Genomic DNA, 12,339 nt, shown 5'->3' on the forward strand with positions numbered 1-12,339 from the left:
CCTTTCCTGGGAGCGGCCGAGGAGGCAGCGCTGCCCGTACGGCCCAGGAGAGGAGGAGGGGTCTCCGAGGGGATCCTTTCTCGCCGGGGAAGCTTCAGCTGCTTGTGGCAAAGCGGAGCCCTTGGCAGCGGGGCTCAGCTTGTCGCGGAGGCGTGGGGCTGGTTCTGCTGCGGAAAATCTTGTTGAAATTCTAGGTGGACGCCTAGAATGTAACTGGTGTTAGTTCTCTGCTGGAAATGCTGTCTTGAGTAGGACGGCAAATGACTTGCGAGTCGCAGTATGTTTACGAGGCGCTTTTAGACATGCACTAGTAATTCACAACTACATAGGCCTAGAGGTTAAAATTAGGTGTCCTAACGAATCTGGGGGGGTGAAGAAAGGAGTTTTGACTAGGCTCAAAATACGTTGAACAGAGTCAGCAGCGAAGGAAGGGGAGTTAGTCATTGATATCCCCACAACTGAGTGCAGCAGAGCTCCTGTGCTCAGTTTTTAGTTTGATATATGGGAATTTTTTAATGTGAAGAGTAATACAAACATTTATTTTCCAAGTATAAGATACTTCTAGGAAGGGTGGAAGGGAACAGCATTTCAGATTTGAAATCGATAGTCTTGTCGTTTGTGTTGCCAGCTGCTGACGGGAGGCTCTGCGATGGTCCCCTCTGTGGTGTGAAGGCCTCCTTCTGGTTCTCACTCTGCAGTTTGGGGACTTGCATGCACGTGCAGCAGTCAGTATCGATGGGTTGGTGTTCTGAGGTCACTCTGTGGGATTTGAACTGGCTACACCTAATAAATTAGAAAGTTATCTCCAAAATTGTGTTTTGCCTATGTGAATTGTTGTAGCGGTTGGTTCAGTTGATGACTATAGAGTGATGGTACAGACTACACCGGCAGAGATTCCCACTGCACGACAGCAAAGAGACAAAAGAAAAAGCTTTCTTACAGTGCTATTTTTTGACCTTCTGGAGACCTGGTGTAAGTCGTTGCACAGGTTTCAACAGTGATGTAAAAAAAGATCAGAGGAATTACAAGAGAATCACTTCTTTACTCTGGGGCTTGAAGTCATTCATTGTATTTCTACTTTAAAATGAGTTGCTTTTTCAGTATGTAGTGGAACATGTTGAAATAATTCAGGAAATCCATTCTCTTATGCTTTCTCCTCTAGAAGAGACTTTACTCACTTAAAGTAGCTCCTAAAGTTGCAGCTTCAGCAACTGCAGAAAGAGTGAAATTATCTCCAGAGTCTGAGGATCTTGAGGTCTGTATGAATACTGGTATTTTTTTCTTTCTCCTCTTCATTTATATTTGTAAAACTCAGTTGGAGCAGAACTATAACAGTACTTCCAGTGGATGACTTAAACCAATTGTTTTCTTTTTAATACAGATCACAAAATTGCCAAATGGCTTAATTATTGCGTCTCTGGAAAACTTCTCTCCAGCTTCAAGGATTGGTGTGTTTATTAAAGCGGGCAGCAGATACGAAACCGCTAGTAACTTGGGAACTGCTCACTTACTTCGTCTTGCATCTAATTTGGTAGGTGTTTATTCTCTCATTATTGTGTTAGCAATAGATTAAATGGTGGAAGGTTTGTGATCGCAAAAAGAAGTTATGTGATAAAATTTCATGTAAGTGATTTTATAAAGTGGGAAACAGCGTACATTGATTCTTGGATGGCTGGTTCAAGTGCAGGAGAAACGTCATTACTTCCTGGGAGGCAGGCAGCAATACTTATTTAGAGTTATGCTCTCCAGTAGTGTCTTAAACTATATACATATAAAAAATATATATATCAAACTATGCACGTAACTCATGTTACTTAAGCTGCAGTAAAAGTTAATTTGGGTGACTGATAGACGCATGTGCGTGGAATGTTTCTGAATAGTTTTTCTTACTACTGCCAACAAGATATTTTAAGCTGCTTGTTTTCCCTTCCTGTTTCATGTCTAGCTTCAGTTATGCAAGATGCTGTGGGGGCAGATACATATCAGTAGGTTCAAAAAGGAATCAGTCAAATTCATTGCTAGCAGCTCCTTAAACAGCTGCTGAAAGGAGGAACTCCTGTAGGTGCTGCCTGAGTACCCCTGAACGGGTTGTGGGGTGTTCTGTCTAAACAGCCGCTTCTGCCGCCACTGTCCGGTACAGAACACTGGACTGGACGTCCCGTGGGCCTGACCCACGGTGGCCATTCCCCTCGCTCCTGTTTATCTCGGCTGGTGTCTGGCTGTGGCTGCAGAGGTAAACACGGCCTGTCTCTCGCAGCAGCCAGGCTGTGACCGCTAGAGCCATGCAGCGCAACTGATGTGGCTTTGACTGCGGTTCTGTGGGTTCAATCCACATCAGTTCCAGGCAGAAAAAAACCAAACCAAACATCCCAGTGCTTATTAGCTCCTTCCCAGCTGTTGCCCAGAGTTACTTTCCCCAGCCAGCCATGAGTGTAACAGTATGCGGTTTTGTCAAGCTTACTGAATTTAAAGAATCCTATTAAGTGTTCAGGCAAACCTGGGTCATTCTAGAATGGGGCTGGGGGGCAAATACATGAGGAATTACAGTGGAAAATCAGAGAGGATGATAGAAATGATTGAGAGTAGGGATGCACTCAGCTGGCTCAACTGGTCAAAATAGTTTGTGTATAAATGAATAAACAGATTCAGTTTCAGCTTTGTCCAAGCACTGAACAACCTCAGGCAAATCTGCCCTTGAAATAGCTAGAATTTTAAGTTGCTCTTTTTTCTTTTTTTTTTTTCTGATAGACTACTAAAGGAGCATCTTCCTTCCGGATTACTCGCGGCATTGAAGCTGTTGGGGGTAGCCTTAGGTTTGTAAATACCTATAAAGATAATCTGTAAGATTAATAAGATACAAACAAGCCGAATGACTAAAGGAAACTTGAAACAATAAAGTATAACAGTATGTAGGCAGTGTGGCAGCAGTACTTGAATGGTGAACATTGACAGCGTCTTTTGTACCTGTTGGCTATTAAGGTTCAAGAGTGCACCCATGATTTGCACTTTCACTTAACAAAATATAAATATGTGTCTGAAAGAAACACAATTTTCCCAGAAAGCTTACTGTTCTTTCTGGGTGTTGAAGCTTTGAGATTAAACTTTTGGGAGTCTGTAGATATTTTTTTTTTCTCCATCTTTTGTGAATAGATACAGCTGATCATACTGCAGTTTTGGGAACAACTCAGACAGATGTTGGCTTCTGTGATTTGAGAGTTTAAAGCCTAGAAAACAAGTCTAAGAGAAATAAAAGAGGGATCTCACTGTGCCTGCTTTCTTGCAGTGTACCTCGAAATCATCCAGTAAGATGTTTCATATAGAATTTGGTTAGAAGCGGTGTCCTATGTCACTTGAGAATCTACCCTTTTTTCTTCCTGTTAATCCCCAGTGTGTTGAAGCAAGTGGGAAAGACCAACTCTGTTTTCTGCCTGAAGAGAATAATTTCTAAATTGCCTTGTTTAACACATATACACATTTTTCTTGCCATTTTGCAGTTCAGCCTTATTTGTTGTTTTACCTTGAGTTATCATGGTATCTTAAATTCTTATGGTCGCAAGACACTTGTTACGTCTTGCATACTTAGGAGGTTTGGTTATGTCTGTTTCTGCTGTGTGCATTATCAGTCATCTCAAGCAGATTTAAGGTTAACTAGATACTCTCATCAGTATCTTGCTGACGAATTCAATCAGTGGGAAATACGTGTAAAAACCCAATTCTAAGTTCTCTGCTGAAAGGGATTTTGTATTTTTTCTCTTTTAGTGTGTACTCAACGAGAGAGAAAATGACGTACTCCGTTGAATGCCTGCGTGACTATGTGTAGGTATCTAGTTATGCTGTAAACCGAATTACTGCATTTTTACAAACTGCTCTGTATTATCATTGTACAGGGTAGGAATAATAGCTATTTTCATGTCTTTGTAACACATCAGTAAATTACTGTATTAATATTCCGCTTCTGTATCACGTTACTGGCCATACAGATGCTACAAAACTGAATTCTCCTCCTTTGTAGGGGACTGCTAGTCACTGCTCTGGCTCCAGTGATACTTTCTGTTGGTTTTAGTTACAGATTAGTGCTCGGTCCTGCCTTGGCTCACAAAAATTCCCTGCAGAGCTGCAGGCTTGGGGAAGAGTGGTTGGAAACTGTCCAGGGAAAAGGAGCTGAGGGTGTTGGTTGACAGCCGGCTGAATGTGAGCCAGCAGTGTGCCCAGGTGGCCAAGAAGGCCAGCAGCCTCCTGGCCTGTATCAGCAACAGTGTGGTCAGCCCAACCAGGGCACGGATTGTTCCCCTGTACTGGGGCACTGGTGAGGCCACACCTCGAATCCTGGGTTCAGTTTTGGGCTCCCACTCCAAGAAGGACATTGAGGTGCTGGAGAGAGTCCAAAGAAGGGCAGTGAGCTGGTGAAGGGTCTAGAGCACAAGTCCTGTGAGGAGTGGCTGAGGGAACTGGGGTTGTTTAGCCTGGAGAAAAGGAGGCTGAGGGGAGACCTTGTCACTGCCTACAACTACCTGAAAGGAGGTTGTAGTGAGGTGGAGATTGGTCTGTTCTCCCAAGAAACAAGCAATGGGATGAGAGGGAACAGCCTCAGGTTGCACCAGAGGAGGTTTAGGCTGGATATTAGGAAAAACTTCATTACAGAAAGGGTTGTGAAGCATAGAAACAGGCTGCCCAGGGAACTGGTCGAGTCCCCATCCCTGGAGGTATTTAAAAAGACATGTAGATGTGGTGCTTAGGGACGTGGCTTAGTGGTGACCTGCAATGCTGGGTTAATGGTTGGACTTGATGATCCTAAAGGTCTCTGCCAACCAAAATGATTCCGTGGATTGTTTTCAGGTTAAAAAAGTGATACTTGTGTTGTGTTTAATGCCTTTGTAACTTTTTTTATCCAGTGACACAGTAATGGAGTACCTTCTTAATGTCACCACAGCACCAGAGTTCAGACCGTGGGAAGTGGCTGATCTTCAGCCACGATTAAAAGTTGACAAAGCAATCGCATTTCAGAATCCTCAAGTCGGTAAGTATATTTTGTGATCCACCGCATTTGCTTCATGGGAGTTTGTTTTAAATTTAAAACTATGGAAAAAAAAATACAGTTTCCCTTCTGCTCTTGTCACATGACCATTCCATTTTTCAGGTTTTTCCTGTTGATAGGTAGGATCTTTCTGTTGTTACAGAACTTTTTTTCTTTTTTAATAAATCCACAAGTTTTTCCAGGCTGTGCATAACAGTGTTTAGTGAGTCACATGCTGAAGATAGCTTACACCATTCTCCCCAACAGCTCCCATTTACCTTTTTAAGTTTTTTGAAGTACAACCAAAGAACGTGCAAGTCACGACTGTTGCTCACAATATATTTGCAGCAGCTTGTATTCTAAAACAATATTTAGGTATTACTCATTGATGTGGAAACAGTATTCTCCAAAAGACTTCTGGGATTTGTATGGTTATTTTGGTACAGAAACAATATGTTTGTTCAATACACTAAAATGGATTGCAGTTTCAGGTTTATACATTTAGGTTCGTACTACCCTGCAAAGCGTGCCCGCCTTCATAACCCATTGAAGGTGACAACATAATGTTGGGCTTTGCAAAATCTCTGGCTTATTGAAGTGCTACTGTTTTTTTAAATCAGAATCAAGAACAATCTTTGGTTTTAAATTTATATCAACTACAGGCTGATTTTACAGTAATTTAGTATTTTCAGTTACAGTTACGTTCAGAATCAGAACTATGAAGGAAGGATTGTCATCCTTGGTATTGAGAGTATCAAACATGATTGAGTAGAATACTGTTAAGAAGAAACTAATGAGAAGGGAATTGAAGACACTGGCATCCTTCATCTGAATAGGGAGATAGATAAGACACACACAAAGCTACAAATAGTATTATAAACAGCCTGGTTTTCTCAAGCTCGAGAACAAAGGATGCTTACAGTCAAGATGATAATGCTTCTGAACCTAATTGAAAGGATGTTGGGGTTTGTTGTTGCTTTCAACTGCTCCCCCTCCCCCAAACACTGATTGTGTTTATAGCTTGCTGTTGATTTCAAAAAGTGTTGAGCATATGCAAGTTATTAGATTTTTATTGTTGTTGTTAATAAGTTACAAAAGTGTAGAGGCCCTCAGACCAGATTCTATTGTTCAAGAGTTTGGATGAAACTTCCATGTGTATTGGATTATTCAGACCTGCTTTTGCAGATCTTGTGGTTCTTAAAGTGGACCACAGCTCAGTTTCACTGGGATAACGTTCATTTTCATTCATAATCTTCATTAAAAGTGGCTCTTACATTAATCATCATCACACAACTTTGTTCCTCTTAGGAGTGCTGGAAAACTTGCATGCTGCAGCTTACAAGAATGCTCTGGCAAACCCCTTGTATTGTCCAGATTACACAATTGGAAAAATTACTTCTGAGCAGGTAGGATTCTTTGGGTTGTGTTACAAAGCTGTTTCCGTTTCTTTATCAAGGATGGGTGAGAGAGAAAACTAAATATACAGACTATACTAAATATACAGACAGTATTTACCATCGTATTGGCCTAGTGTTTAAATAATTTATTTCCAGGCAGCTTTTAGTGTTGGGTGCAGAACTCACGTTCGCATTTAGAGACGTGGTTAACGTCAGTGGCTTCCTGTTGATAGGAAAGCTGTCAACAAAACCCACAGTGTGTTCTCGTGTAAAAGGTTTTGTAGTTGTCACTGGAGAATGCATAAAATGCTATAGTTCCTTTTGGAAGTATTGGAATTTGCTGCTTTAAGAAGTGTAAGGCTGATCACTGAAACATATTTGCCATTTTAGTTCTTTATAGAAAATACCCTAAAATGTTAATTTATTGTTGCAGCTTCACCATTTTGTACAGAACAATTTCACAAGTGCAAGAATGGCTCTTGTAGGAATAGGTATGTATGTTCTTTAATGGACACTGCAATTCGTAAGGGAAAACTGCTGTAGAAATTTGAGTTCTCTGCGGAAGCAAAATGTTATGGTACACTTAAAACACTTTAATGTGCTGCTGTAGCTTTTTAGTGCCCCTTCATTACTTGGAATAATTATTGTATTGCAGGTGTAAAGCACTCTGAGTTAAAGCAAATTGCAGAGCACTTTCTAAATATCCGGAGTGGAGCTGGTATTTCCAGTGCAAAGGCTGTCTATCGAGGGGGTGAGTGTGTTTCTTGTTTCTGTCCCAAATGACTGGTTTTTCTGTGTGTTATAAATGTAGCAGTATTCAAAGTTGTAGCTGAAAACTATATAGTTGTACTAAATGCTGTACATGGGAAGTGGCAGTTCAGAGGCATCTCTCATCTAAATAAGCAGAGGATCATTCCCCACCATGGAAAGTTCTGGGATAAAACTGAACCTGGATCTTCAACAAGATCATTTACTCCATAAAGTGAAAAACAAGCTGGCATATGGTTTCTCTTGTCATTTTTTGGAAGATTCTCTTAAGAGTAGATTAAGGACCATGTAGAAGTAGTGATAGGCTTTCTTTTTAGGGAAGATCTGTTAGAGTGTCTTTCGTAAAAGACAGAGCAGTGCTTAGCTCTTTCAGAGCAGTGACTTGTACTAATACCAATAGCTATTCTGTAGCTGGAGCATCGGATCACTCTGTAAAGAGATGGGCAGAAAATAAAGTTTCCAACATTTAGTATTTGAGTGGAATAACTTCAGTTTCTACAAAACAAGATAAATACTATTATGAACAGAAGATACGCGACTTTTCTGGATCTTTGTTATGTGGAGACTCACTGAGTTTTACCATCTCATACTATGTATGGCTTAAGACCAGGTTCAAATAAGGTTTAGTAAAGTACTTGGTTTGTGCTTGCAAGAAAGTTTTTGAACGTAAATGACTTTTCAAAATGACCCACAGCCTACTACCCGCTTCTTGCTGTCTTTTTGAGTGGACGTGCAGTAACTTCACGCCCTGGCTTCTCTCTCGTGAAACCAGCTCCTGGCTAGAAATGCTTCCTTTCCTTTCTCTGATCGTACAGTAGTTTGTAACTGAATGCTGCATTTCCTTTTATTCTGTTGTATTTTTAGGAGAAATCAGGGAACAGAATGGTGATAGCCTTGTCCATGCTGCTATTGTAACAGAAGGAGCTGCTGCTGGGAGTGCAGAAGCAAATGCCTTCAGTGTCCTTCAGCATGTTTTAGGTGCTGGACCCCTGATCAAGAGGGGGAGCAATGCTACCAGCAAATTGTCCCAGGGAATTGCTAAAGCAACTACCCAGCCATTTGATGTAAGCTCAAAGAGTTACTGTACTCTGATATTTTAAGTAAAATGTGTATTGTCCTTTGAGAGGTTACCACTTCCAGCTAGAATCTTGATTAGTTCATTCCTGCGCAGTATTTCAGAGAAGGCCTTCCAGTCTGATCTTTCCTCTGCACAGATGGAATTTAGCTTCCTGAGTTACAGTATTTTAGATCCTAATAGTAATTATTTTCCTGTGCTTGATGCTGAATTGTTCTGATACTTGAAACCGTTGATGATAATGTTTGTTTTGCAGGCTACTGCATTTAATGTTAATTACTCTGATTCTGGGCTCTTTGGGATTTATACCATATCCCAGGCTCCAAATGCTGGAGAGGTGAGTTGCTGATTAGAATTTAAGTATTAATAACATAACCCTCCAACTAGTGTTTTGGTTTGAGATAGTGACTGATACATCTAAAAAAAGTCAGTTCCTCTGGTTTCTTTGATAAGGGTGCTGTGTGTCCAGTGACGACTTTGCTCTGTACGCTGGGAATGAGACTTGCTTTCTGGGAAGTACAAACACCTAGGATGAACTAGACCTCTAAAATACCTTGAATTGCTGGTTTACACGCGTAAGCCTAGGTACATCATGAGGAACGTGCTGGATCTTGAATCTGGCAGAACTGAGTATTCTCATGAAAAATGCCGAGACCGTACAGATTAACGTGGTGTTGCAGTTTAAATCCACACTGGTTTTGTGTCTCACGTGGGCATTTATTATAGTGGTTTTAGTTTTGTTATAATGCTGTTCAGAACTGAGTTCAGGCAGACAATCCAGACATTGTCAGCTGCTATTCCCTCAGCTTTCTAAGATGTCAGATAATAGAAATAACATACTGAAATTTAATGTGAGAAGAAGTCTTAAATTATTTTATTTTCCTTAGGTCATTAAAGCTGCTTTGAACCAGATAAAGGCAGTTGCTCAGGGCAGCATCACTGATGATGATGTCACAAAGGCAAAGTAAGTGTGTAAAGAACTGTCTTGTGTGTTGTAAAGAGAAGTTTCTTAACATGTAGCTACTTGCCAGACACTTGAGACTATTCTGTCCTGCAGAGCTTATCATTGTCCTGTAATTATTTGAGGGGAGCTGCTCACTTCTCTGCGCTAAAGCTGAAGTGCTAGTGCTGTTTCCTAAAAAAAACCCTTGTTAGGTAAGTGTTAATGTTTTCTGAAAACTGTTTCATTGTAAAAAAATCAGCAAGTATCAGCAGATGCTGTCATTTTAATCATACTCTGTAGTATGAAGATGTATTTAAATTAGTATCCTAAATTGCATTATTTAGTTAATTCCCTTTACAGTCGCACCACAACAATTCCCAGAACAATTAGGTGAAGCAATCTTCTGCACTTCCAAAGAATAGCAGTAATGAGGGTCTGCAGTTGTGAAGCACTCGGTTAATGATGTTACATCAGTGCTCAAAATACGTGCCCCTCGGCATATCTGAGATGGGGGGAAATTACTATTAAGGATGCTGTAATACCAACAAAGTTTTAGAGTTTCTAACGTATAGAGCATCGTGCACATTAGTTGGTTCGTGATCTCCAAGGAGTGTTAAATTGCTCTGAGCCTCTAAAACGGTAGTTCTGCAATACGACAATACAGTACAGATTCACTCAAGTGAATTAAAAATTAAAACATTGTCTGTTGCATATATAAAATACTTACAAGACTCCACATAAAGCTTGATGACACAAACCATAATAACCTAGACGTGATTGGTTGTGCCTTAGTCACTCGTAGAAATGGTGAATTCTGGACCTTTCTATTTGGCATTATGAATTTTGTGTGTTGGGAAATTGTTTTGATTTGGTTTGTAGCGGGTTTTGTTGTTTAGGTTTTTTTGTAATGAAGCTGCCTAGCGTAAGGGAGTTACACACAGTGCTGTGGCTTTTTGTTTTCTACAGTTTCCCTTCTGGAATGGCTTCACATATTTTCTATATATATTTCCATAGCAGTGAGACTGCATGAAACAGAAAAAACAGTGTAACTTGCTGTCTTTTAATAGAACATGGAACTATTGCACAGAGAGCTGAAGCTTTCCCGTTCATTGCTGCTTCGTCACTTACAACAAAATTGTTTTGCAGACCGTTCCTGATGAAAAACTGGAACCAGTTTTAAACTGAGGATAGATTAGTTTGTCTAATTCCTGGGGTACCTGCATTAGTCATGTCAAACAGAAACAAATTCTGAGCTAGAGATCTTCTGACTGTGTGGGATGACTGATCATTCCAAGGCAGTAGGAATGTCACCTTGTCATTTTCATGCTGGGACTATTTGTGGTGCCTCTTTCTTGACGACAGAACCCTCCATATGTGAAAAGGAAACCTTTCAAATTGGAAAGGAATCTTGAAAACTTAAGCACCAAAACCTCATTGTATTTACGGAGGCAGTGGGAAAGGTAATAACAGGATTTACTCGCTCACTCATCCTTGATGCTTTGTTTGATGGCAGAAACAAGCTGAAAGCCACCTATTTGATGTCAGTGGAGACTGCAGAAGGGCTGCTGAATGAAATTGGCTCAGAGTCATTGATTTCTGGCACACACACATCACCATCTGCTGTTGCTCAAAAAATCGACTCTGTAGCCACTGCTGATGTTGTGAATGTAAGTATGTGTCAGCATCTACAGGTGTTCCTTAATCACTGTGTACATTTTTATTAATACAAAACTGGTGTTCATTTGTGAGTGTTTATAAACACACATATATGCTGTCTTTAAAAAAACCCAAAACAACCAATTTACAAATCCCAGCTGGCTATCTTTTCATGTCTTAACTCACTTCAGTAACAGAAGACCTATTTAATCCAGTAGACTGTAGACCTAATGTAGCTGGGAGTATGTGAAATTCTCGTCTGCTTCACTTAAATATACCAAAACTGCCAACTAGTAGCCATGGAAAACTTGGTATTGGTTCCAGTGCAGGCACTTGTGTGTCAGGGCTTTTAGGATTCCTGAGTTCTAGATTATTTGGTATGAAGCAAACTTGATAAAGAAATCCTTCAGGAAGAGAAATCATAAGATAGAAAACATTTTTTCACAGTCATCACTAATTTGTGTTGCAGTAGCAACTAGCAACAGATTTAGTAGTAAGGAGAGATCCGCTGTATCTTGTGGTGCAATAATTATTCTAGGAATAACTATTTTCGAAGAGTTTCTGCCTTTTATACCCAGCTGTCATTCTGCCATCCCTGTTCAGATTTAAAGTAACGAGGAGCTGGATCAGAAGCAAGTCAGTTTAGACAGCAAAAGGAAGATGGTTTACTTGATAGTACTGTCGTAGTGTTGGGATTTGTTCTTTAATAACTTGAAGCTGAGGCTATGACCAGCAAGATAAACTTCGCTCTAGTGAATATTTCCTTATATCCATCTATCTGATTTATTTTCAGGCTGCAAAGAAGTTCGTCAGTGGGAAGAAATCAATGGCAGCTAGTGGGGATTTGGGAAATACTCCTTTTCTTGATGAGTTATAAAAACAAAACTGGGAGGCAATTCAAGATGGACCTGAGCGCTAAGTCACCGATGTTCTAAATGAATTACTGCTAACTTGTTATTTATGAATTCAGTTCTTTCAGAAAATTAATCTGGAGTAATTGTGGGCTTGCACTCTTCAAATAAAGTGCTGAGTTCATGTATTTTGTGTTGAGTTTTTTTCCACTGAAAATGGTATCTAAAATGCCGGTAAGTCCATTTCTGTACACTGATGGTAAAACTACAGTGAGAAAAATAGGTGATTTTTAGTCAATTTAAAAAATAGATTAAAATGGTGATTGTGATGCAGACAAATAGCGTAATTGCCACTAGCTGTCCGTGTATTCTTGTATGCTCAGGAAAAGTTCTTGATAAACTGTCTCCACCATCCTTGTATCAAGTAAATGAAGAACTTACCTTCAAACAAAGATTAATATATCAGACCTCCTTAGAGCTTGCAGCATACCCTTGTATGTCCCCTTGCTGTTGTAGTGGTATGCAGCCAAGCGCACCCCTTCCTCCACAGTGGCTCAGTTGACCTAGGTGGATGCCGAGGACTCTGCAACACAGCCAAGTCACACTACGTGTGTCTGGGCCCCTGGAGGCTTCCA

General features: G+C 40.4%; 1 protein-coding gene across 1 annotated transcript; it reads left to right on the forward strand.

Moving 5' to 3' along the window:
• Window positions 1-1,162: 1,162 nt before the first annotated feature.
• LOC104496816 (cytochrome b-c1 complex subunit 2, mitochondrial) lies at window positions 1,163-11,889 on the forward strand (the record flags this gene model as incomplete). The annotated part of the gene is made up of 13 exons (XM_010139983.1): window positions 1,163-1,255; window positions 1,382-1,531; window positions 2,749-2,813; window positions 3,760-3,816; window positions 4,893-5,017; window positions 6,323-6,420; window positions 6,845-6,902; window positions 7,067-7,162; window positions 8,044-8,243; window positions 8,511-8,591; window positions 9,142-9,218; window positions 10,711-10,864; window positions 11,647-11,889. Coding segments are annotated over 13 exons (1,338 nt in total), but the record flags the coding sequence as incomplete, so codon positions are not given.
• Between the last annotated feature and the right edge of the window lie 450 nt (window positions 11,890-12,339).

The sequence above is a fragment of the Buceros rhinoceros genome, unplaced genomic scaffold (genome assembly GCF_000710305.1).
Source record: "Buceros rhinoceros silvestris isolate BGI_N320 unplaced genomic scaffold, ASM71030v1 scaffold39487, whole genome shotgun sequence".
In the NCBI taxonomy this organism is placed as follows: Eukaryota; Metazoa; Chordata; class Aves; order Bucerotiformes; family Bucerotidae; genus Buceros; species Buceros rhinoceros.